Here is a 27,703-nt window from a genome sequence, read left to right as displayed (position 1 = left end):
TACATTGATGTGTGCTGGAGGTGTGCTATTCATGTGCTAGACATGTGCCAGATGTGTGCTGGACATGTGCTAGACACGTGTGAGACATGTGCTAGACCTGTGCCGCCCCCTCCAGACACAACCCCTGGCCTTTTACGTTTCTACTTTATTATTTTATTTATAATTTCAAGCTTGCTACCAAGTTGAAGCACTCTTTGTTTTAACCCTTTGTGTTCACTGCCTCACAACAGCAGGCTTCCATTTTGTCTTGTTTCTCTTCCTGCACCTGCCCTGTCTCCGACTCTTAGCATACTGTGCACCTCTGCAATAGCCTGACAACAGGAAGTGTCACATTTATATGGATTTTAAATCCTTTATCCCGTTTAATCAACAGAGCTTAGCTGGTCATTTGTATAGTCCCCTTTTAGGAGGAAGTGGCTAGTAGCCAAACATTTTTTCAGGATGAGCCCACAATGGGCTGTCAGGTAATGTGTCTGAGGAGGAGGCCTCGGCACAGAGCTCACCTTGCCCTTCTGCCTGGTATCCTGGCTTTTGTTGGAGACCTTCCCACCAGGAAGGTGGGGAATGTATTAAAGTTTAAAATCACACATTCTAAATCCACCCTTTTTTATTTGTTTCTAAAAGTCTAGTACTCACTACTTTAAAAGCTTTTTGTCACACTTGAAGATTGATATAAGCATTTAGCTTTTTTTCCCTTTTATCCCACATCTCAAGTTATTTTAATTGATTGTGCTACAGATATGGGGTTATTGCCTGAGTGGGTGGATGTTTGTGTTAATGAGACCCAGTTCAGTTGTCTGTTGTGCTTGATGAAGAAGATCGACATCTTTTATTGACATTTTCTTCAAAGCATTTAGCACCTTTAAAAAAATGATACTGTTCTTTTCAATTTTATCTGTACAATTCTTAATTACAAGTTGCTCTTGTTTCCTCTGTGTGTGTGTGTGTGTGTGTGTGTGTGTGCTGTTTGGGAGGAGATGGTGAGAAGCGGGAGTTCCCAGGTTCAGTGTCATAAGGGATACCCACAGGGACTCCCTGTCAAAAGAAAGACAACATTGGCTCTTAGATTTTACAGTTATCCTAGACCTGAGATCCTCTGCTTCAACTCCATTACTTTGGGATTCCAATCTTTAATCCATTACTAGTGGTGGGATTGTTCATTTTACACAGTGTTTAGTGTGTTATAAGGAGATAACTGGCTTTTATTTTAGAAGACAGAGAGCTACCTTGCTTGATGATGTGTGTGGGTATGTCATTGCTATATGACAGCCTTCAGAACATCCCCAGGAGGCACTGTGCATATAGTTTCTTGGGTCCGCTCTGTGATTACATCCGTTTGACAGATACGGGAGCTGCATGCTAGCCCTGACTGCTGCAGGGGTAACCTGCATAGATAGGGACAGTGGAAACTTGCATCTCTTCTTTAGCTGCAAGGATGTGCATGTTGAACTCTTCGTATCCTCTCTGGAAGGTGGGTGAACTGGCAAAGATTACAACATTCAAGAATTCTGACTGTGACCCTGTCACACCGGTACTATCAAGGTACCTGACCTTAAAAGAAATATCCAGGCGTATTACAGGTACATGTTAAGCCACATCTAATGAAATGTCCAAGTTTTTGATGGCTTGAAACATACCTTAAACATCCCTTTTGCTGTAGTGAACATAAATTTTAATCTATCTAATGAAATATAAGATGGCATTTCTGTGCTGCTGCCCTCGGAGGCCAGGGCAGTTTATCAGGTCCCCTGGAGCTGGAGCTACAGGCACTTGTGAGCTGCCATGTGTGGCATTGAGGGGCAAACTTAAATCCCCTGGAAGATCAGGAGTAGCTCTTAACAGAGACCATCTTATCACTGACAGAGGCATCTCCTCTTGGGGATGATGTGGGCAGAATTCTTCTACAATGCAGAACTATGAAATAAACTCAGCTGGGTGGGCAGCCATCTTCATATCTGCAAAGCCTTAAAGCCAGCATCCTGGATCACGCAGAGCTGTTGGATCTGAAGTTCTTGCAGGTTCTTCATAGATGATGTTGGATGCCGCAGTCTATGCATTTAAATGTGATGTTCTACTGTACAGAACACTAAAAGTAAATGTTTATGTAAAACATCCAAGTGCTCAATGGTACCTTATTTCCTATTGTGACCAACTTTTCATCACGTTTTAAGCCTGATTTTGAGAACATCTCAGGATTGTTCATGTGTACACAAACACACACACACACACACATAATGATGGGGGAAACCCCTAAAATTTAATAATTCTTTTAATATTTTTATGTATAGTTTAGTTCTTTTGATGTTTTCTCTTTTTTATGAGTTCTTTTGAAGTTGTTGATTGTATTACGTAGTCATTGACTCTTGAGGCTACGTGTGGCTACGGGAGCCACTGATGTTCATTGTAAGTTAGCGAAAACTATTTTAGAAATGATTTTATGGTACGCATCAGTATTTAGAAGTAGAAAAGGAAATAGAATGTTGTTCTAAGGGTCAGCATGACTGCTCAGTAAATGAAAGTACTTGTCACCAAACCTCATGCCACACGTGTGGACCCCCTAGTCACACATGCTAGAGAACTAACTCCTACATGGAACTAACTCCTACATAAATTGACCTCAGACCTGAACATGCATTTTCAGAAGCACATGCAAACACAGCATGCAATCATGCACACATATAAACACTAAACAAAATTTAAAGAACAACCATATAATCCATATAACGCAGTGCCTGGAATACTACAGTATCTGCCAACCTCTTAGAACAACCATATAATCCATATAACGCAGCGCCTGGAATACTACAGTATCTGCCAACCTCTTAGAACAACCATATAATTCATATAACGCAGTGCCTGGAATACTACAGTATCTGCCAACCTCTTAGAACAACCATATAATCCATATAACGCAGCACCTGGAATACTACAGTATCTGCCAACCTCTTGCTGATGGGGGCATTCTAGTCCTCCATAGATGCAGTGGCTTCTCCAAGTGAACTCCAGGTGACCCGTCCAGCAGGTCCAGTTAATCAGGGTCCCAAAGAGGAGCTACCTGAGGGTCAAGGGGGTGGAGAAAGAAAGGAGACCAAGCAAGGTTCTGTTGTCAAGGTCTCATTTAATTGACACAGGTTCTTTCTTTTATACAAGGGGATGGAATGCTGGTGAGCACACACAGACGGAGGTATCTTGTCAGTTGTTAGCTAGAAGATTTAGGCTTAACTGCCTTCACGGGACACCTGGGCACCACCAATTGCGGAGCTCCGGAATTCACAGTCATTAGCGGAGTTGTAACTTATCTTGTGTAGGCACTAAGGTCCTGGGACTGAGGAACTTTGGAGTATAATCAGTTCTTGTGTAGATACCAGGGCCCAGGGGAAAGTCCATGCTCCCACGTAGGGGGAATGGGGTGAGGAGATCATCTGGCGGGGATATCTGGTGCTTGCTCAGGCTAGAGAAGTTTGTGATTGAGGGGAGGAGGACATTTCATGGTTGTTCTCAGAGTCTTCCTGTGCCGCCAACATATCAGGAGAGGCTTTTGTCAAACAATCTCATGACTTTATGGCAGTCATCGTAGAGCTGAGTATCTATGGCTATATAGCCCAGAGTCAATACCAGGCCCAAATCCAATACGGCTCCCTACATCCAGGGGCCAGTTTATGGTAACATTTGGCTTCCTGAGATGCTTGCTTAGGCCCCCCAGCTTCTGTCCACACGAAGGGTCATTAGTACAAAGATGAGTGTGTAAGACTGTATAAAATCTTGTCTACTGGTCTAGAATAAACGGCAGACATCAGGAAAGTCACCAAAATGGCCGCAGTTAGATGTATGCAGTGTATTGTCTTCACCAAGTCTTTTCTTTTCAGCACTACTACTTTTTTCCATTTAACATTTTCACTTTCTCAGAGTTACATTAAGAAAATGATTATAATGAGTCCTGATTAAAAATCATAGCCATACCCACTAATAAGGCCACTGTACACAAGCTTACCCACAGTACACCAGTCAGAGTAGTGCTGAATGAACCTCCCCTGCCACCTTCCTAGAAATCTCATCCCATCTAAGTTCCTAATTTGAGAGTGTTTTCCTTAGAGGAAAACATATAGCCTCACTTTGAATTTAATACTTTTTTAGTTATTGGTCTAGAAATGGATGTAATTTTTTGATAGTTTTTTGTATGTTTCTACTTAGCCGCTTATAATCAACCCACCTGAAAAACAAAAGTGTTACTTCAAAGTTTAGTAAATTTTTTATACTTTTTTTCCCCTAAGCTCAGGTAATCTTAGATACTTTTAGCAAGGAGCTGGGGTTGGGGTGAGGGAAGAGACCTTGAGATCTTATGACCGAAATTATTCTCACATGGGCAGCCGCTGGTCTACACCAGAGTCCAGTGAACAAATGAAGCAGATATAGGAACAGTGATACATTACTGATCTCTACAGGTGAGAGAAAAACATTATATAATGACATTTACAGAGCTCTCCTGGGTTATATTTAATCTTTGATTTTGGGTTCATTGGTAGTTTTCCCCCATAGATTCTTGCAGAACTTTATACCCACTTATTGAAGCCACAGCCGAGGCCTGGAGAACTCACTTATCTCAGGACACATTGGCACTGTTGGAAACAGGGCCTAGGACTAATACTCACATAGCCATGAGTAGAGACAGTCTCTTAACCCACAATGCTCTTTGCAAAGCACAGTGAGAAACCTAAACATTGTCAAGGATTCATGAATTTCATGAAGGAATTTAGGTTGCCAATTAAGTTATAATTTTACCTTGTGTTTATGTATATATGAATACACATGTGCATTGTTCTGATGGCTGAGGTAGAGCTGGTCATACATGGTCTACATTTTCTGGTGGCTTTTAGCTTCATTTATAGATAATGAGAGGGAAAATCAGAACTGTATATTAGAACCATTTCATTATTAGGTATAAGAGCTGCAAAATGATTTGTAAAGAGGCAAAATTATGGTTCCTTCAGCAAGCTTCACTTGAGTATTTTACACCATAAATATTAAAGCATAAATTTAACATCACTTACCAATGGAAAATACCAGGAGCAGAGAGAGTGGACTGTCTTCAGTTGCTATAGGAACCATTTACTGTCTAACTCTCTGAGTGGTGAAAATCACATCCATTATTGTTTTAGTTGGTTACGCATCCACAGCTGCATCCTTTTGACAAATCTAAGCCTCAGACAGAGACCTCTGAAAGCCTTCTGGCAAGCATCACTTGTTTCAAACTGATGTGGTTTTTGAAGTATTCCAATTTAAAGAGAAAGGTTTACTTTGTGTCCTTCCCAAGACCACCTGAGGTATCTAGGGAGATCCTGGAAGAGCTAATTACCCTAGGTCATTTACTGATTTCATGTAACTTGGTTAAAGATGCTGGTGCATATTTGGGATGAAGCTGCAGAAGTCAGGGTTGGGGGGAGTTTGCTGCACAGCAACCGTAAGGCTGGGGTTGGAAACTCTGGTCTTTACTTTTTGACAACCAGTCAGGGTGAATCCATTCAGAGGGTAGAAAAGAGGCTTTGGCATCTTCCCCTGCCCCTAATCCTCACAATGCTGTTTTTTGTTTTCTCTTGCCTATCATGGGGCTTACTTGTTTATCACCCCCTTTCAAGAATCCAAGGCTCTATCCCAAGAAAGGAAGGCAGGCATGGCCCTCGCTCAGATCCCCAGGGGAAGTAACAGATGGTAATAGACTTTGTTGCTCCTCTGCAGTTTAGCAATTCTGTGTCTTAATTATCAAGCAGAAAAGGCCATGGGCTGGAGAAACTAGATCTGCTGAGCCATCCTGTGGAGGTTTCATTTAGATCCTGTAAGCTAAACGGGAGGAAATTTTGCCTGCACTGCTGATGGCCTTTAGTGGTCTCCATGGTGAGAATGTCCTCAGCATCTTGCAGTGGGGCCAGCTTGGAAAAGGGTACAGACAGTAACATGTGACTGTGTGAGGTCTCTGTTATCTGCTAAGCGCAACTGCCCCGAACAGATACAAAGTGACTGAGATTGATTTACTCCAAGTGCTGCTCACCCCCCCTCCATTTCCTTCAATCATCTCCCTGACTGTGGCATACATATATTCCCGAAAACATTGATGTGACTCCTTCTCGTGGTAAATCACGCTCATTTAGAAGTGAGCCCAGGGCCCAAAGAAGGTTGTAAGGATAATTGAAATTACTATGAGTACTTTGTCCTAGCTTGCTCACATTGGAATAAGTACACCTTAAAATGCTCTGGGACTCACAAAGGGCCACATTTAACTCAGTTTCTTCTCAGTGCCTGTCATTATGGGCATCTCATGAAACTCCACAAAAGTTGGAGCAATGGTCCTCTGGCTGCCCCGGCCATGTGATTCTTTTGCGGCGTTCTTCCTTGACTGCAATCCAGGATGGACTGTATCAAAGAGCAGGCTGGATCCCCATTCTTGGTCACTGCACTGTGCTCTCTTTCCTAACAGGCAGGGCACTGGTGTTTAATGGGGCTGCCTTTCTCTTACCCTGGGAAAAATGGGGGAAAGTCACTTGAGCAACTTCCTAGCTTTACCCCAAGATGCGTTCTCATTGTTCCGCTGGGCAAATATAACAAGGTGGCTCTACCCATAGACCCTGGCTTTTTGGTAGTGCCCATGGTTTTAACACATTGCTCTGCCTAATTATTGCTGCCACAGAAACGATCTCCAAGGAGAGGGGCTTCGAAACAGAGCAACTCCAGCTGTCATAGGGATCAGAGCAGGCCACCACTCCTCACAATTACCAGTTCATTCCAGCCAAGGGAAGTGACTCTGGAGACCAAAAGGCTTCTGGAAATGAAATAATTTAATCTTTCAGTCTCTCCATGACAACCAGTTACTGTCCCAGTTTGACCTTCCGTTCATGTGTCAGGGGTGTGGCTAGGTCAGGAATCTTCCCATTTCTACAACTATTTCTGTCTTTTCCAGCCTAAGGTACTAGCATGCTCAGTGGGATGTGCTAGAGGAGCGTTTTCTACAGATCATCCACAGTATCGAGTGATAACCAAGATCTTTGTCCTTTTCTTCTCTCCTTTCTTCCATTAACCTAAATATGGATGCTCCTTGAGCTTTCATCTTGAATCTAAGGTGCCTGTCAGATTTTTCTGAATCTTCAGCTTCAAGGAGCAAGGAGGCTCACACTAATATGTAATATCAGGATTTCAGGAAGTGGTAAGAAAAATCCCCATCCAGAGAGTGTCCCCCCCCTTCAGAGGCCAGTTCACCGTTTTCTGACATTTCTCCTTCAGTCTCTTTCCTTCCAGCCTATACTATGCTCCTGTCTGCGCCTCATCCTTCTCTCCAGGGCTCTTTCTCCTGTTGATTTTCCCCAACCCTCTCAAACCTTGATGCATTAAAGTTTGAGCCTAAGTGCAGTTAGTCACATCCATCCTTTCCTCTGGACATACCTGGGGGTTTGGGTTTTCTTTGCTTTTCCTTTTACTCCTTTTCTGACTTAACTTCAATTCTTGCCTGAAGTAGGAACCTTGGCATTTGGCATTTTCTCAATTAGTGATCAATGTGGAGGGCCCATTGTGGGCGGTGCCATCCCTGGGCTGGTAGACCTGGGTTCTATAAGAAAGCAGGCTGAGCAAGCCAGGGGAAGCAAGCCAGTAAGTAACATCCCTCCATGGCCTCTGCATCAGCTCCTGCTTCCTGACCTGCTTGAGTTCCAGTCCTGACTTCCTCTGGTGATGAACAGCGATATGGAAGTGTAAGCTGAATAAACCCTTTCCTCCCCAACTTGCTTCTTTGTAATGACGTTTTATGTAGGAATACAAACCCTGACTAAGACATATGCCTTGGCGTCTAATAGGGAAATTCCAGTGTAAGAATTTATTCAGTAACAGTTTCATACATCTAGTTCCTACATTTTTTCATGCTTGCCCCCCAGGCCCCTTTTCCCTTCTCTTTTCACTAAAACCCCCTCTGCACAAGCCTCCGCACACTCTCCTGGCTCTTTGTTGGCTGTGTGTGTGTGACTTTCTGGGTTTAACCATAGCTACAGCCTTGGCATGTGTGGAGCTTCGCACTGGAGCACAGGTAACTCAATGGCTATTGTATTACTTAGACCAAAGGCTGTTACGGCCCAACAGGCATCGTGTGCAGCAGTTCCAGGAGGACCACTGAGCCCTCCCCAGACCCTGACTGAAGGTCCAGTCCCATTCAGGCCCCGAGCTGTCACTGTAGCTGCTGTGAGGCCATGATCGCAATCGTCAGGCCATGTCCCCAAGACCACAGTTCTTACTTGGCTCTCCTCCCCACTGTCCAGTTCCTATATTCTCTCTGCTCCCTTTCCTGTGACATCCCCCCAGACCTGGAGGAATGATGAATAGTCCCTTTAGGGCTAAGCACTCAGTAGCCATTTTTAAAAATAATAAAAGTGAGATTAATTTTCTTATTAAAATCCTACCTCGTAAGAAAAATAATTTCATCCTATAAAAGCCACATGGTACCACAAAATTAGGCAGAAGCATTATGTTGAATATTTGCATTCTCATAATCAAAGTTTTTATTATATGTATGTTTTATTCATCAGCTACCCAATAATACATAAGATATGGAAATGTCTGCAGAGCTCACAGAATGTTTAAAGATATAAACCTATCTGTGTAGGTTGGGGCATCAGATTAGCTTAAAACTTTACAATGAAAAGAAATCTCCAGTATACTAAAGTGATGATGAGATTTGTATCTAATTGATATGGTTGTACAGTTGCCTTTTTAAAGACTCAAGTGGATGCATTCATGGTTTGCCTTTTATGACTAAGGAGCTTTACTTAATGTAACATATTTATTAATGTAACAGAACATATAGTGTAACATTTCACGAATGGAACATATTTAAGGATATTTCACTTTGTAGCATTTGCCAGAACTTCCTGTCTGAGGCCAAATGCAATTCTTTCTTACCCGTGTGTATAGTACACTTGGCTCATTAATCCTCCCTGGAAGGCCAGGCACTGACTGGTGCTGCTGTGACTGACAGCATCAAGTCTCTGAGAAGCAGTGGTGGAATTGCTGGTTCATATGGCCACTTTGCTTTCAGCGTTTTGTAGAATAGCAGTGATTTGCAGTGAGCACATCACCCCCAGCAGCAGTGTACAAGGGTCCCGGGTGCCCACATCTGCCCTGCACTAGGGATTTTCCATGTACCTGATAACAAACTGTCTTAATGTGAACTGGCATCACATTGCAGTTCTGATTTCTATTTCCATAAAGACTGGTGACACTGGACATCATTTCATGGGACAGTTGGCCATTTACATTCCTTCTTTACAGAAACACCTAAGTTTTCTGCCCAATTTGGAATTACATTTTTTGTAGTTATTAATGGATTGTGAGATTTCTTGAAGTGTTATCAATCTAAGTCCCCCCTTTCAGATATACAATTTATAAATATTTCCCAAACTCTGGGCTGATACTGTTCTTTCTCAGCAGTTAGTTCTGTTTGCATATGTCTGTGTGCATGGTGTTTGAGTGTTCACATGGGCATGTGTATGTGATGTGTGTGTGCGTGGGTATATGTGTTTGTAAGCCCAAGATCAACAAGAAAAACATTAATGGTTTCCTTGATTGCTGTTCACATTGTCTATAAGGGTAGCATTTCTCTGCAATTAGAGTAGAGCTCCCTGTTTCTGTTATTCTGGCTATCCACCTTGTTGCAGAGATTCCTTGCATCCCAGGCACTTGGATACAGCTGGACTGCTACATGTTTCTGGCATCTATGTTATGGGAATCTGAGCTCCAGTACTGATGTTTGCACAGCAACATCTTAGGTCACTGAGTCATCCAAACAGTGATTTTTTTTTATGCAATGAAATTTGTTATTTTGTTATTATGCAGTGCTGATCACTTTTCTTTTGGTGCCTATGATTTTGACATCACAGTTAAAAACAAAACAGGGCTAGATTGCAGATCATTAAAACTTTCCCTTGATATAGGGTATTAACTCTTGAGATTATCTCCTGCATGTGGCAAGGCTAAGGATGTATTTTTTTAAAATCATTTTTAAAATTTTGGCCAGTGCTTTTCCAGTCTCCACTACCACTGTTGAAACCCCATTCTCTCCTATCCATATAGTCTGGTAACCATGACACGCATTAGTGTGATACTTATGACGCTTCACATCTGTGCTCTTGGTTTTACTCCAGTGCCCTATGTCTGCCCTCATGCCAAGCCTACAGTGTCTGTCTGGCTGATGTTGTCTCCAACTACATTTTTGAGATTGAGAAGAAGTGACCAATGTTAAGCATTTGTTTTTGGCCTTCATGCTAGCTTTGGGCTGAATTCTTCTCTTTGCAAGAGACACACATGACCTTAAATGTTTGCTCTGCAGCTCTGGAAAGTTAAGATCACAACATCTATATATTGCCCAAGCCACGGTATTACCCAAGACACTTCATTGCCTCAGTAGTTGCTTGTCTTAATTTCTCATCGCTACTGTAGCAAAGTAGCAGAACCTTCTGGGCTCCATCACCTACACTTGCAGAGATCAGAAGACCTCAATGGACAGTGACATCAAAGGTGATGTCTTCTGCAAACTCGTGAGGTGGTCTGTGTTCTGCTCTGCACGGCCTCTTCCTCCTCCTTTCAACTTCTGTTTTCCTCTCAGAAGAACTCTCGATGGCCATACGATACCCAGATAGTGCAGCACATCTTCTGTCCCTAAATCCTTTTCATCATGTCTGCAGGCTTTGTTTTAGCATTGAAAGGAACACACTCTTTTCATCCCGAAGGCAGGAATGTAGATGCTGTTGGAGGCCCCATTCTGCCTACCACTGATGAATTGGGTGAGATTTTTAGCTGAGAAGCACCCAGAACCTTTGAAATATCCTTTAGTCAAAAGGTTTGCAGTGATGTACTGCATATTGCAGACAGCAGGAGGGAAGGCTAGCTGTCTGATGCTCAGTGGTGCAGGCTCTTCTGTCCTTGTGCTGTTCCCCATGAAGAAGCTGAGCTTTTCTGTTGGTTAGGTATATGGGGAGTATTTGTTTAAAGAGTCCTTCCTGGGAGTTCACAGAGGCACTGGGCTTGTGTGGAGCTGATGCTGTGAAGCTCTGCATTTTACAAAGTCACACTACACCGTGAAGGAAGAATGGCTCCCAGATGCCCACTTCCATCAGAAACATAGATATAGCAGCAGGGTCCTTCCCTGGAAGCCCATGGTACAGCCTTGAGCTATGGTCAGCGATCAGTGTGCGCCTCTGTTATGAAATGCGTTACAGGATCATTGTCAAAATGAAAAAGAAAGAAATACAAATTTTTACAAAATATAGTCTTCAGAGTATATACTTAGGTAAACAAAGCAATAGCCAATGTCCCGGACCTTGGTAGTCACACCATTAATAAATAAAACAAATGCTTACTGGGACTCTGTCTTCCAGGAGGGCTGACTATTCCTTTCACCAATCAGCAAGAGGTTAGATTTCATTTTTTTCAACTTGAAAGATAAAACATTCCAATTGTAAAGGCTGCAAGTTTAAGGTCGCCTCTATAGAATTTGATTATGAGGTGTTACCAGCTATTGTGTATGAAATTCAGAGAGACACACTTTATCTTACATGTATTGTTAATACGAATTATCTCTTTCTCTTTCACATTTTCTTGCTACTCATTAGATCAAAGTTTTAAGTTTAGCAAAACATAATTCCAGATATATGAGGTTTGTATCCTGATGTTTTACTTTTTAAGTTATAAATAAATCTGCTTTTAGAGTTAATACCAAAAATAATGTATGTGGAACCCTTCTTCCCCACTCCTAATGTTTCCTTCTGAGTGTCAGGAACTCTGCTACTGCAGCACTCTTAACTGCTCGCTCCCTAAGCAAGAGCTGCCTGGGAGGAAGCACAGAGCATGTGACTCAGCCCTTCTTGGGGGAGCTACCTGCTATAGGAACCCTGTTCCTCCACCCTGTGTGTTTTACAGCGTCAGCTAACATGTGGGGGCCCTGTGGTTTTCTAGTGACTGGGTGAGTCTGTTTCACTCTGTGCTTTAGCATTAACAATCCTGTTGTTTCTGCACACTGCAGTCTGAGGCTGCTGTCGCCAGTGTATCAGAAACAAAGGTGGGATTTTGACATCCTGTCTGCTTTTCTCCTGGAATTCACTGCTCCGTCTGTCCAGGTCTTGCATGGGGATGTGTGAAGACAATCATTATGCCAGCGTCCTTTCAAACATCTCTCATGTCTCACAATGGCCCTGACAGTGAATTGAGGTATCTCTGTAGGTGAGGAAAATGGGGGTCTGCAAGGATACAGCCCTTCAAATAGAGACATTTAAGTTAGCACCCGAGTTAGGCTAACCCGCAGACTCACATGGGTTAAGAATGACTGTCCCAGCGAACTATGGATGAATGCTCTTTGGCTTGTTTGTTGGTGGGTGTGGTTCAAGCTACTGAACCACACAGATGGACTTTACTGTTATGTAGCCTTTTTTTTTTTTTTGTTATGACAGTAAATGAAAACATTTGACGAACCTGCAAATCCAGCTTCCTCTTGCTGTCTTCATGCCAGACAGTTTTTCTGATCACATTTGGCTTCCTTTGCTGTTTTGTATGACTAGGATAGTCCTTCCTTATTTCCCTTTTGTCTGGCTACTTTCTCACTTACCCTCCATGAATGCATGGATTTTTCAGATCAACCTGTCTTGTACACAGTATCTGCAGACCATCTACCTTGTGCCATCTGCCAGCCACCGGTCTTTCCCTCCCCCATCTGGGCATCACTAAAGGACGTGCCCCTGGTGCCTCATACAGTAACATCAGAGCTTGGCACCCAAAGCATGGGCTCTCGAGGAACTATAGGCATCCTATATAATCTCTGATCTGGGTCTGTTGCTCCATGCTGATAGAAATAGCACAAAGAAGATAGCACACTTCCCAAGACTTATTAAGAACTGAATTTATTAACGTCCATTTTTGGCTCTCGCTTCTCACAATGATTGGATTTCCATGTAAATAAAAGGCTAACTTGGTGGACAGGAGTAAGAAACACAAAATTCCCCCACAGTGGAGCCATCCTCATGGAGACTAGAGAGCACAGGACATGAAGACAGATTTTGCCTCATATTTCAGAATCAGATATTTATCAAGCATCCACTTCTGTGGGTTTTATGTATCTGGGAAAAGCATTTTAAAACTTGGGCAAGTCCTCTGGGCCCAGTCACTGCTGATACAGAGAGGGTTCTCCCTGAAAGAGATTGTAGTGTTATTTTGGGTAATTGTTTAGTTACTCATACAGAAATAGGAATTAGTAATAGGGTGGTTTCTGACTTAATTTTGTCTTCTAACCAAAAATAAAAATGTAGGATAAGGTGTGGCAAAGTACCAAATATCTGTAGGAATCAAAGTAAAAAATTATATATTTTTATTTCTTCCCTGTTCAGATCATTTAACTTAAAACATTTACAGGCTACAAACAACACATTTCTACACACTTCACTTTGGAGGCCTCACTCTTCATTCTGTTGATCAAGGCAGAATTGCTGTTTCTTACACAGCAGCTGCCCATGGGAATGAGCAATCGAACCAAGCTTTGCATGAGTGTGACACTGGTAATTGCTGTCAGGTGTCTGACTGTCTTGATATGACAGCTGGCAGTGACCATCTCTGTCCTTTTACTGATACAGGGGATTGATGTCCGAGATGCTCCGCTGAAGGAGATAAAGGTGACTAGTTCCAGAAGATTTATAGCCTCATTTAACGTTGTAAACACGACCAAGAGAGACGCTGGGAAGTACCGCTGCATGATTCGCACGGAAGGAGGTGTTGGGATATCAAACTACGCAGAATTGGTAGTTAAAGGTATTTAATGTGTTTTTATACCCCAACATAGTCTATTAAAATAGACACACTTACATAGTTGTTTTCTCATTATTTGTTTATACTCAACCTTATTCTGTCTGTTTCTGAATGGTAGTCTAGTGTTAGGCTATATTGATGGATTGCATTTTAAGTACAAATGTTGCATGTGAGCAGTGCTTTGGAAGATGCGCGTGACTGATGTGTTTAGTAGCACACAGGGCAGTGACTGTGCTCTCAACCAGGGCCATCTTTGTAGGTTCAGATTACAACCTACAATTTTTTAAGGGAATGAATGTTTTCTCTGATAGAAAATCACTTAAAATGCAAATATTCACCAGGCCGGGTGTTTATGATAGCAAGGTGGTTAATAAAATGAAGCAATATTTGTATTAAAAAGCCCTATGTGTCATGGACGCTGTGTTGATAACAGTGGCTCGGCATCTCTGACATCCCAGTTAAGTTCTGTCCCTATATGCTGAATATTGTATTTAAGACGGGGGATGAAAGGTAAAAGACAGAATGAAAATAAGTTTTCATTAGCTCATTTAATGCATTTCTTTTGGTGGGCAGAGAAGTTTATTCCATCAAAAGATACTAATGCAACTTTCGGAGCAGATAGAATAATTGGAGCTTGTGTGTACACCATGCTGGCATTTTAGACAATGGTGACAGGGCCATTCGTTTTCTCAGAATAGACTAATACTGTCTCATATTTTAGTTTTCAATATTTCCGTGGTAAGGATGGAACATAAGATCATGTGTTATGCCACCAAGCCAGGAAGGCAATGCCTTCTCTCCTTCTTTGCATCTCTTGAATAGAGGTCACAGATGTGGTCACATCAAGGTGGACAGTTCTCCTAACAGCAAATTCCTCCTTGTAGTCAGTTTTAAGGAATACTGGCTTTGCATGGCAGAACAAGGTAAGAAGCCCTGGGCTGTGACAGGGCTGATGGGAAGTTCAATGGCAGAAAGCACACGAGGCACATAGGAAGCTGCTGGCCGGTGGGTGTCAGGCCCTGATAGGTGCTCATATTGCCTGAGTTTGTTTCCGTCATTTTTATTTGGGACTGCACATCAGGTCCACCCTTCCACAAGTTAAAACTGCCAGCGTAGTGTGGTTTATTTGACCCTCCCTCCTTCTATCTCATGCATACTGAACCACAGTGGGGGCACAGCCTCCACCATGAACAATATGGGGGCTTGTTCCTGTGTGGTGGGGTTCCTGTCTCCCCTTGGTCGGCTCGAGAGACAAAAGGCTGGCTTATCAGTGACTCTGTCTTGACAACCAGTCACAGTAGCACTGATGAATGTTCAGCAGAAGGAAGAACACACGAAATATTCACGCAAGTCTTGTGTTTTGCCACGCTGCATTTTTATGAGCACTAAAATTTGAACTAGACCACCAGGATGAGATTTTGAGCTGAATTTTAAGATTCACAGCAGAACTAAAGTTCACCAGCATCACACAGACCCTGATCTGGTGAAGGCTTCTTAGAAAGTAAGAAGTCATAGTGTGGAACAGACTTCTTGGGTGTGCCCCTTTCCTCTCCCTTCTTTCCCTCATTCCCTCTCCCACCTCTCTCTGTTCTTTAGACTCTGTTCCTCACCTCCTGGGTGCACTTCTCTGGGATGATCCTGCCTTTGCTGGAGCTTCAGTTGCTGTCCCCACTTCCCTGAGACTGGGCCCACACGGTGAAGACTCCCTGCTTTGTCCTTTCTATCCATTGCAAATGTGGCACCAACTTTCCTTAGGAAAGTTGATTTGTCATTTCTCTTACAAGAGAAGATTCCAGATGCCAAAGAATGCACTGCTAAAGGAAATGAACAAGCTCTTGTTGTGTTTCTCCTGAGCCACTTTTTCCTTGTCTGAGGACAGCATGGGATGGGTTCCCTGGATGACTGACAGGATGTGCTACCACTCAGGGCTTTGTGTCTCTGCACTATACCAAGGCCGGTGACAGCTGCTATGGGTGGGCCCTGACGTAAGATTTGTTTCCTCTTATTTACGTCTACAACCATATTTCTACATAGACTTCAGTTGCTCAGGCTAGATTCGAACCTGCAATTGACCAGTTTCTACGCCTGTAGTAAATGGAGTGCAGGCCTTTCCCACCAGGTTAGCCACAGATATAATATACTGGACTCTACCACTTTAATGACATTACATTTTTGAAAAAATGTTAAAATACATAGTAATTTCAGATTATTCATGTATAAGTAGACACCCTGTAATCTTTGGGGTGTTAATATTTTACAGATGGGGAAACTGAGGTCTGGAGAACACCTAAAGAAGTCATTCTGGCAGGGGGTCTACTTAAAGCCCAGGACTCGTTACTGTCACCAAATACACATGTTGCATCGTAGCTTTAGAAAACATCTCATGTGCTGTTCACAGTAGTGTGGATTTATGTGAAATGCATATTTTATATATAAGTTCCATGTAATTAAAATGATATTTGCATCTAAGTGAAAGCCATTCTCAGGCACAGCAGTCAGAGCTATGTAATGTGTTCTTACCCATGCGTTCTCATTCCTGGTTCAGGAACTAGTTTCGCAGTATTTTTTTGCATGTATCATAAAATATTTTAGCCTGTTCTATGGCAAAGACTTCTGTTTCAGTCATTCTAGAGGCTCATGATGGCAGGTCACAAGTTCAGGGCCTGCCTGGGCAAATTAGCAAGATACTGTCTCAAAACAAAAATTAAAAATAAATGTGCTGGAAACAGTGCCCAGTGGTAGGGTGCTCACAGGGAAGGGGTGTGGAATCCTAGGTTTAATTCCTGTATGAAAGAAAAAAGTTTGATTTCTTTCTATTACTTTGTTTAGAATGAGATTTCCCCCTTTCTCTAGCCATGCCTCTCTCTCCTGTGTTTTTTGTTTGTTTGCTTGCTTGTTTGTTTTTCTCAAAATTCAAATACTGACTAATTTTCATGTTGCTTTTCTTGAGTTTCTACCCCAGCTGCTTTTAGGTTCTAGGTGACCTTTCCATTTGATTTACCCATGGGTATCTCTTACTAATAGGGAATTAATGTAGAAAAGACTCTCTGGACAAAAGCCGTGCTAAAGTCCTTTATGTTTTATAAGGTTCCTAAGCATATCCTAAGTGATGAACTGGGACCCTTGTGACCTTGCCCCCAGCTATAGCTTGAATGGGAATTCACAATACTTGTTTTCATCTGTGAGGATAGTTAACTGCTCCTTCATCCCCACCTACTTTTTATCACAGATGCCTCCTCAGCTTGACTTTTTTTTCTGACTGAAGACTGGCTGGTTGCACTGATAAAAAAAAAAAAATCACATTGCATGTCTTATTCAAAGAATTTCCTGTTGTTGCAAATTAATGGTAAATTAAGACAGAACGGTTTAAAGCTCAAAGCTTTGAGGGAATAGACAACGAGAAGAATATTTTAGCACATTCACATCACATTTGCAACAGTGTTGCATCATAGCCATAATCAAAGCATATTAAAGCACGATGCCTTAGTGTGATGTACTCTAATGAGCTATTTTACAGTCATTGACTTTATCACATAGAAAAGAACAAAGACACCCCATCTCCATGAAAAGAGCAAAGAACTGATACTATTTGGGGGGTGGGGTTAGTGGGATCAACCTATGTTAGGGACAGGCTTCACATGATGCTAGATGTCCTGTGGTCTCAGTCAGTAGGAACCTGCTGCAATCGATTGCTCATGCCTGCCCCGTGAGAGGGTAGGGAAGCTGTAGCAAGCATGTCACAGTATTTATTTCAGCAGTAGCCCTAAGTAGGTCAGAGAAATGGGAAGAAAAGCACTAAAAAGGTACAAACTACCCGTAGGAAACACCCCTGAGCAAAACCCACTAGATCTCATGGTTTTCTTGAATGACAATTGATTGCAGTTCAGAATATGTAATTTTCACATGATCCCATCCATCGTGTGGGTACCATTCACAGTGTGAAAGACATGCAGAACTCCTTCATTTGGTGCCTGGAGTGCCGCTCAGCTAGCATCTAACTAATGAGATGGGAGATGGTTTATAAGCGAGAAGGCCAGTCCTCCCCTTCTTAGACAAGGATGAGGAAAATAACCTACCCAGTTCAGGAGAGTCTCCAGTTTACAGAGTATTTGGTATTAGACTTGTATTGGGCTGGGTGTAGTTTGTCTCAGAGCATCCTTGGCTGCTAAAGCACTTTTTCTACTTTTATTAAAGCTCATACTGGAACTAGTATATAGACAGCACTAGTGAACCTACCATCTGCATCTCCAGTTAGAGAAGCCCATCGTGACATCTTTGGGGGAAAAGGAATCCAGCCAGAGGTAGATTTCTGAAGAGATAAACTATAATTTCTGAGAAGAAAGTGGCGTTGAATGCCCTAAGTACCCCAGGCTAGTGTTGGACTCTTCTTCCTCCTGCTTCCATCTACCCCACATGCTGGCATCACAGAAATGCACTTAGTTTAATGATGTAGAAACCCTCATGCCTTTGATGTTGGAAGATTCTCAGTGAGAGGCTGACAATGGACGATGTCCTGGTGTTTCAATAATGCTTCTCAGGGGATCTTCAGTAGTGACTCTGGAGACAAGAAAAAAAATCTTTGGTGTAATATATTTGCATGTATTGTGTCCCAAGACTGGTTGTGGGTGCTCGTACTGAACAAATTAGGTGTGATTGTTGTTTGGATTTTGTTTGTGTGTTTGTTTGTTTGTTATTGAAGATAGTAACTCATATAGTCCAAGTTAACATCAATCTTACTGTAGTCTCTGAAGGTGTCCATCAACTCTGACCTCTGACTTTAGAGTGCTGAAATTCCAGGAATTTACCACACACCCACTGTATGGAGTACAGGGGAGCAAACCCAGGACACTCACATGTTAGATGGCCTCTCGACCAGCAAGCCACATCCCCACCTTTTTGTGTTCTTTTTCTCCCTTGTTTTGCCTTGATTAGTTTTAGATTTCAAGTTTAAGTGAGCCTCTTGCCTGTTTCCTAGGTAGCTAAGAATACAGATAGATGCCCAGCTCAAATTAGCCTTTCATTTCTTTATTTGTTTTAGATTTCTTTTACTCTATGTGTGTTAGTGGATTTCTTGCATGCGTATATGTGTATCATGGAAGACCAGAAGGCCGTAGGTCTCCAGATCTGGTACTGTAGAAGGAACTGGAGTTATAGATGGTTGTGAGCAACTGAGTGAGTACCAGAAATCAAACCCAGGCCCTCTGTTACAACAATGCTTTGAACCACTGAGCAATTTCTCTAGCCCCTTCATTGGTGTCCTAAAGGTATGGTTTGAACCTTGTTTAAATCATTAACACTATACACATGCATATTAAAACACAGATCCCTCTCATCAGTGTAATGCTGAATGTCTAATACCTTCTCTTCTGTCATCAAGGATGGGGGTTTAATTCTTTACCAGTCGCATATAAAAGTTCTCTGGTTTGCTTTCAGAGCCGCCTGTTCCCATTGCTCCACCTCAGCTTGCCTCTGTCGGAGCCACCTATCTGTGGATACAGCTCAATGCCAATTCCATCAATGGGGACGGACCCATTGTGGCCCGCGAGGTTGAGTACTGCACGGCCAGCGGGAGCTGGAATGATCGGCAGCCAGTGGATTCCACGAGTTACAAGATTGGGCACCTTGACCCGGACACAGAGTATGAGATCAGTGTGCTTCTCACCAGACCAGGGGAAGGCGGCACTGGATCTCCTGGGCCAGCTCTGAGAACCAGAACAAAGTGTGCCGGTGAGTACCTGCCGGTCACGGTCTCTCACCGTGTTGCTGTTGGTGTTGCTCCCCACAGTTGATGCACGAGCTTCGTGCAGCTCTGCTTTTACACTCCACGTGAGGACAAAAATACTCCTAAAGTTGAATTATAGGTTAAGTGGAACATTAGAACCTATGACCTCAAGACCTGCTCTCTCTTAACTTGCCTCTGCTATCTTTCCTGTTCCAAATTTACATCTTGCTCTGGGTACCACATGATTGATACCGGAGGTGGGCTACTTCCGCTATGGCTGCTGATGGATCAGACACGTCTTCCTGTCCCTCTAGTTTGTTTGCAGCTAATGTGCTCATCACCCAAGAGCAGTGCTGTGGAATGGCTGATTCTCTGAGTTTGAAAGCTGTCTTTATGGGAGTGTGAGGCAGGGCTGCTGGCCAGTGACCGGGAGCCTGTTTGTAACATAAAGAGTGATTGATTTGCCGCCTCTATGCTGTCTGTGGGCTCTTGAATTACAAAGTATTAATTGTGCCAAAGAATTCTGCAAGTTCCATGGGATATGTTTGATGGACAGCAAAATGTAGCATTTCTGAAAATCAGAAGGAAGAAAGTGACGACTTCTGGGAGGAAGGGAGATGTTTACTGAGGTCTCCCAATGCGCTCTCACATGTTGAACGTCCACACAGAGACCTTATCTGAATGATGCGCTGCGAGGAGGAGAGCGCATGGAGGTTACTTAATGCTTTGGATAGTGTAGTTAAGACAGTATTGCCCAAGGCACTCAGGACCCAGAGGCAAGCAGATCTGTGATTGTGAGGCCAGCCTGCTCTACAGATTTAGTTCTAGGATAGCAAGTACTACACAGACAAACCTTGTCTTAAAAAAACAAAAGCAAAATGACAATATTTAGTTTCTAAAGGCAGTGGACACTCTCATGAGTTTCCTTGGAGCTCAAATATTCAGATAAAAATTATATCTATGGTAAATGTGTGTAAACTTTGTTTTGCTCACCAATTCGTCAGCAGTAGTATATAGCAGCAATTTACAGAACAATTATATTATACTAAATATTATATGTGATGGAAAAGGGTTAGCAAGTATTCTGAAGATCATGTGTGGACTTTCTTATCTTTGGGTCTCCTCGAAGCAGGTGGCCCCACAGAGATCCTGCTGAAGACCATGTTGTCTGACAATCTACTAATAGTAGGAAGTATTAATATGTGCTTGTGTGGGTGCAGTTGTATGTATACATAGTTGGATGTGTTTAGAGTTGAATGTATATAGTTGTATGTACGAAGTCATATGTATACAGTCATGTGTATTCAGTGTATGTGCATTGTTGGGGTATGCATTGTATGTGTGTACACAGTTGTGTATACATATGCAGTTATGTTTGTGTGTACACAGTTGTGTTTTTATGCAATCGTGTGTATATGTAGTTTTGTGTGTGTACATAGTTGTATGTATAGTTTATATGTGTATGCAGGTGTGTGTGTTTGTGCACACATAGAACCAGTGTTGGATATCCTCCCTCAGAAATTTCCATCCTTAGTTTTGAGACAGTATCTCTCCCTGGGAACTGTGTCTTGCCATTTACAGTGGGCTGCCGAGTGAGCCACAGGTATGTTCATTTCTGCGCTTGTAAGTACCCTGACCATGGCCATTCTCTTCAGTGGGTATAGGGATCAAGTCTGGGGCTCTTGCTTGTGCAGCAAGCACTTTACCGATCAATCTGTCTCCTCAGTCCTATGAAGGTTTTGATTTTCACTTGTAATTTGGATAAACGTAACTGTATAATGGCAGCAATCACAAAAAGTTTCTCCTTGAAAAATTAATGGTGGACTTTTAATCTCAGCATTTGGGAGAGAGGCAGAGGTAAGCAAAGCTCTGCGAGTTTGAAAACAGCCTCTTGTACACAGTGGATTCCACTCAGACAGGGGTGTATAGTGAGACCATGTCTCAGGAAAGAAAAGAAAAGAGGGAAGAAGGAAGGAGAAGAAGGGTAATTTGTATTAGGCCACAGAACAGGTACACTTCTCTTCCTAGGATTTCAGCTGTGGCTCTGTTGACCTGCTTTAGCAGGACCTGCATCTGGATACTCTGCAGAACTTGTCTCACCTGAAGGAAGATCTGTTTCCTCAGACCAGTGCCTCCCTCAGCTTGGCCATTGCTTCTAGGAGTTTCTGAATTCTTCCCCATTCCAGTGACTTACTCTAGCAAATTATTTTACTTTTGTGAAAGGCCCATCATATCACACTGTGATGGACATGTTAGCGTCATCTGGCATTGCCCATGATGGACATGTTAGCGTCATCTGGCATTGTCCATGTCGTCTTTTTAGCAGTAAAAGTGATGCTTTTTAGTCCTTCATAGAAGTGCTGACATGATTTTCCATTTGTACAATATTTCACATTCCATAATTTTTTATTGATTTTAATGTTAACTGAAATAGAATTATATCATACCCCTCCCTTTCCTTCCTCCAGTGCCCCTCCCTCAAACTTCTCCCAAGCCCTGCCCATTAAGTTGAAAGTCTCTTTCAACTTAAGTTGAGATGTATATATATCCACTAATACATATGTGTGTATGTATGTATATGATAGTGGTATATATTTAAATATAAACATATAAACTATTAAGTCCATTTTTGTTGTATGAGTGTCTACGGTTTCAGGGCTGACCTTTCTGCATGGATAACCAACATGGATCTTACCCCTGGGAGAAGCTGATTCTCCTTTTCTCAATAGTCACTAGTTTTTTGTCGTTCTTTTTGTGGGAGTGAGACTCCATGAAAACTTCCTCCTTCCACATTAGCTTGTCCATTGGTATGGTGTGGCTCCAGTTCTGTCTGTGCAGCCTTTTCTGGGAGAGAACGATTAAAGGCACACTACCTGGTATTCTGGCTCCTGTCATTTTCCACACTCTATTCCAGAATATTCCCTCACTATCGATTCAGAAAGTGTTCTATAGATGTATTCATTGATGCTCCCCACCAACCCATTGATCACTGCATTGTATCCAGATTGTAGTTTTCGGTGACAGTCCCGTTTGCTGTGAAGAGAGGCTTCTTTGATGGAAGGTGGTAGCTACTCATCGGTGGGTACAAGGATAAGATATGAAGTGTGGTAAGGAATTATGCTGAAGTGGCGGTGCATTGATAGGGGATTATTCTCCAAAGGCTCCCATGACCTCACTAGATCAGAAGGCGGCCAGGCTCCCTGAGGCATCTCTCCCACCTGTTGGATGAATGCTAAGTCCATTCAGACAGTGAAGCTTTCCACTGACTTATAGGAGACAAGTGTTGCACCTTCACAAATAGCTTGCCATGCTGTGATTTTTGTGGTTCGTAGGTATCATGTATGGTTGGGCTGTTTAATATGATATGGAAGTATCAGGATATCTAACTGGGGAGGAGGTAGAATGGTCTGTATGTAGAAGAAGAAAGGGCAAGGTTTATTTAATAAACCCTCAAGGAATCTATTTTACATTTGCTGATACCATTTCTCAAAGCCAGTCTTGCTTTCAGAAGTGTTACTTGTACATTTATCTTCTGAAGTATCCAGAGGGGACCCCTGTTCCTTGTGTGCAGATTCAGAATCCCCCATGAGACCCTATCTGCCTCCCAGTGTGCTCTGTAAGGAATGACTTGAGCATTGTCTTCTTTTAAATAACTTGTTTTAATATTTTATTTATGTATGTGAATATACCATCACTGTCCTCAGACACACTAGGAGAGGGATCAGATCTCATTGCTGTGGTTGTGAGCCGCCATATAGTTGCTGGGAATTGAACTCACAACCTCTGGAAGAGCAGTCAGTGCTCTTAACAGATATGCCATCTTTCCAGCCCTTGAGCATTGTCTTAAACAGATGTTTGGAGCACACAGTATATCATTTTCTTCTTAATGGGAGAGGGCAGCTGATCACTCACATTCCCATCACAGCCCAACCCACTAAGAATGCCAGGCCCTGTTCCAGAGCATTCAGCTATTGTTACATCTCTATATGTGTTCCCTGGCTATAATGCATATATATACATATATATATATTTGGAAGCCTTTTGATAGCTCTAGATGACGTGTAAGACACTGGTGTCTCTTAGAGTAGAATGGCATTTCCTATGAAGAGATGAAAACCCATTTCAACTGGTATTTGCACACTAACACGGGTCACTAAAAGAATTAATCCTCAGCTGAGCAAGGGAGTCTAATGACAAGCGTCCTCTTCTGCTCTACTTCCCCCACCCCCACCCCAGCACGCAAAGCTCTGCCTGGCCTGTTCTCCTAGTATTTTTGAAAAGGCTGCAATTGAGAGAGTCGACCTTAGAAAATAGAAGGAAGTGTGTTAGGTGAGGGAGTCGAAGTAAGAAATAAGAGAGGAGGCGTGTTAGGTGGGTAAGGAAATTGAAGTCATGAGACTCCTTGCTGTAAGAAGCAAGACAGCTCACCCTTTCTTGACCCGAGGCTTTTGAGCAAATGTGCAATTTAGACTGGTGAAGCCATTGGTGATCCTCATGACATTGACATCACAGCAAAGAGACCAAGGGGAGAAGGCTGGAGTCTCAATTACAGACTGAGAGCTTGACATGGGTCCTCTGTGGCAGTCACATGCTTGCAAGCACTTAATAGCATTTATGAAAAGAGAGTCATGGATGCTCTAAGACCATGAGCCCTGCAGCCTTCCCCAGCAGTACTTCCCCATGGGAATGCCCTGGAACAGCCTGGGGACTGGAGGGACAGACAGACATTTGCTTGTATGGTTGAAATAGGCAAAACTATCAAGGTAGAAACAGCGATATAGAACAAACTTATATGAAGGGCATGTGGCTGAAATGCTCATGGACCTTCAATACCGTCTACACTGCATGGCATGTGCGAATTATACCTGTAAAGTTTCTGCCTCTCTGTCCATAAAAAATTACCTACTGTAATTTTTGGTTGTATTAGGAAAAAAAATCTGCAAAACACTGATATTGCAGATGATATTTGATACAGTGTGGAGTGGGCCCCCAATAATCAATATTTATTTCTGATCCCTGTATCTTCAAAGACATAGAACAAAGGTACTGATGCTCAGGGCAGATCCTCCGAGATCCAGAAGCTTGGATGATGGCAGAGGAAGGATGACAAGATGAGGTACCTTACACAGTGGGCCAGAACTGCATCATGGGAGTGTCTTAGGGCTGCTTTGTTTGTCTAGAACCTATCGTAGAGTGTGACGCCCAGTGTTCAGAATGACAGCTGGCCTGACTGAAGGTCTAACCAAACCGAAGATTCTGCAGTTTGTTTGTTTGTTGCTTTCTGTCTTGGGAGATGATCCATCGCCTATTTTGATCCTGAAGATCTTCCCAATGTAATTTTGACTTTATCCTTGCCCAAGAGCTTCCAGATTATACTTGTCAAGCTCTGAATCCTGGTGAAAGTCTGTGGTAACCTTTCAAAAGCTTATGGTGGGGTGCCATGTCATTGATATAAAAGGACGGCAGGCACAAAGCCTGGGATTGGACAAGAAAAAAAGAGGTGGGAATAGAGTTTTGGAAAGGGAAAGAGAAGACAGAGTGAGCAGAACAGACAAGATGGAGGACAAAGATAAGCCATCTCCACATGGCTCTGCTTAGTTACAGGTTTTATGAATATTTTTATAAGGGATGATTTGTATAGGATGCTTTGTCCTGTCTAGGTGGGCAAATTATAGCATATAATTTGGCTCTGAGTTTATGGTATGGACGTTTTGTGGATTGTAAATGTACTGAGAAAATCTGAGATAAAACCACTGCTAATTACACGTTTCTGGAGTTTTGAATTTGTTGAACTGCAGGGAATGTGAACAGAGTCTGAGACAGGGAGCTACTTAGACCAGAGTGGGTCCTGGAGTCACAATAGGGCAGCCGCCACTAGGACCAGGGGGCTGTTGTATGGAATGTGGACAGAGTTCCCGGCTAGCCAAGGGGCAGCTGGGAGAGGATGGCTAAGTGGGGTCAGAGAATACTTGGGGGCAGTGTGGCAGATTGCCATACTGGAATGGTTCACCTTGAAATGAACATAACACATTAGTTCCATATGGCCCGCCGGTGCCGGAACTAACATGAAATAGTGCATGGAACATCTTGCCCTTTTTAATATTTACCACAAAAGTGCCACAACCACATTTTATTATGATACATGGCTAGATAGCATTTGAAGGCTGTCTCATGCTCTGGGGCTTGCTGCCTGAATTTTATGTCAACATGCCACTCTGTGATGACCCCACAGTGTGAGTGGACTTCCAACTACATCTGCCTGTGTCTGAACGAGAGGTTCTGCAGCTGAGCCTATTGTCATAGGAACACCCGTGCCCTCCATGCTGCAACGAAGCACGTTATAACCACATTACCTATATTGTATAATGTTAACTGCACAGCCTTTGCTTTCACACATAGAGCATGTGCATGAAACAAAGGTGTAACTATAGCAACCAGTCAGTACACTGCTATCTTAACCATCTAACTTTTCTGTGTGTGTGACACCAGACATTAACATTGGGTCTCACCCACTGGGTAAATCTTTATCCCTTTCCATCTTCTGTCTTGATGCATGGTTCTATTAGGTTTCCCAGACTGGCCTTAAACTTGGCCTTATTTCTGCTTTAGTTTCTAGTTCTGTATTAGCAAACTAGTCCCTAACTTTCTCACTCAAAATAATGTAATGCTGAAGACCTGATTTTGTTACCCAAGATCTTATAGAAGTGTTTTGTTTACTTGAAATCTAAAACCCGAGAAGTCCTGTTTGATATCAGGGGCACACGGGATTGCCTAGAGTTGAGTATTACATTTGTGACACGTAGCATCTGTTTTCATGGAAAAGCATTCACATTAGCCAATCTCTGTGTTTCTGTGTCTATGGTGTGTGAGCTCTGTTCTGTCATATCATGATGACACTCATGAAACTGTATTTAGCATGATTCCCACCTCTGTGCACCCTCCTCCCAATGGCTTATGGATACAGTGACATCACTAGGTCAGATCTGTGCACAGGTTATGTGTAGCATCTCTCCAGAGTGTTGGCCTTTTATATTTCTGACAGTTACTTCCAAGTGCAGGCATAAGCTCTCCACAGGAGAATGTCCAGTCCCTCAGTCCCTCTCCTCCCATTCAGTTTTTCATCCTCACACAGGGATGCCAACACCTGATTCAGTGCATCAGATGTGTTAAGATCAGGATATATTCTTAACTGTAAGGTCCTTTGAGAGTAATAGAGTGTCCTACCTGTATGAGTTACATTTTCAAAGATAAGTAGTAAGAGCTAGCTTCGTGGTTTCTACCCCGTTATTTTCCAGCTCTGCAGTTCAGCCACAGCTGGATAAATTCAGAGAACTAGAATTATTTCAGCATCCAGTTAAATAGAAGAAAATTTAGTTTGTGATTTCTGCTAGAGCATATTGTATTTGTGGAACTGGGAGCATCCTCCTTTCCCTGGGCCATTTAGTAATAGGTACTGGAAACAGTAAAATGGGAGATGAACTTAGAGCACTGCAGATGCTGTGGGTGTCTTGTTCAAGAATATCACTGTTTACATATCCTAGTTATTGGCTAACCATGGTTAAGTGACTTGGTAATAACTCACCCCAGAAATTGGAATGATGAACAATTAACAAAACAACAATTGTAATTGGTGATGTGTGTGTATGTGTGTATTAATATTATATATATATATATATTAAATGTTCCATCAGTAAATATTAAAAATGATCCACCAGTCTTCACTAATGCCGGCATTGTAGAGCCATACGACATCTGCTGGGTATTTTCATCTTACTGGCGGCCGCCCTCCTTCAACTCTGCTGTGAACTCTTTTCACATTCCCAGTCACCATTCCTGTGGTTACTGTCACAATTCCCACTAACCCGACAAAATCAAAACTCTAGAAACTTGTAATTTATCAGTCAGATTTATATCAATACATTCTCACTCCACAAAATGTCTGCACAATAAACTCAGATCCAACTGCTATGATAATCAGCCCACCTACATAAGACAATTTGTCCTATAATAACTCATCCCTTATAAGATATTTATAGCTACCTGTGCCTATTTAAAGCCATGCAGAGATCTGTCCTCCTCCATCTTGGCTTCTCCCTCTTTCTTGGTTTTTCTCCCTTTTTCCCTTTTCCAAAACTCTGTCCCTGCCTTACCTTTTCACTGCCC

At 42.5% G+C, this 27,703-nt stretch overlaps 1 protein-coding gene across 1 annotated transcript in view; it reads left to right on the top strand.

The window, feature by feature from the left end:
- Positions 1 to 27,703, top strand: part of PTPRM (protein tyrosine phosphatase receptor type M) — a gene marked incomplete at its 3' end in the record, with an annotated part of 489,137 nt that overhangs the window by 262,393 nt on the left and 199,041 nt on the right. The window contains exons 6-7 of the mRNA XM_080936340.1: positions 13,647 to 13,821; positions 19,252 to 19,545. Of these exons, the coding sequence (XP_080792466.1) occupies positions 13,647 to 13,821; positions 19,252 to 19,545 (469 nt within the window). The remainder of the gene's footprint in view (positions 1 to 13,646; positions 13,822 to 19,251; positions 19,546 to 27,703) is intronic.

Source organism: Micromys minutus, assembly GCF_963924665.1.
Source record: "Micromys minutus genome assembly, chromosome: 23".
Classification (NCBI taxonomy): Eukaryota; Metazoa; Chordata; class Mammalia; order Rodentia; family Muridae; genus Micromys; species Micromys minutus.
Note: the sequence above shows the minus strand (reverse complement) of the source record. Positions and strands in the feature narration are given on the sequence as shown.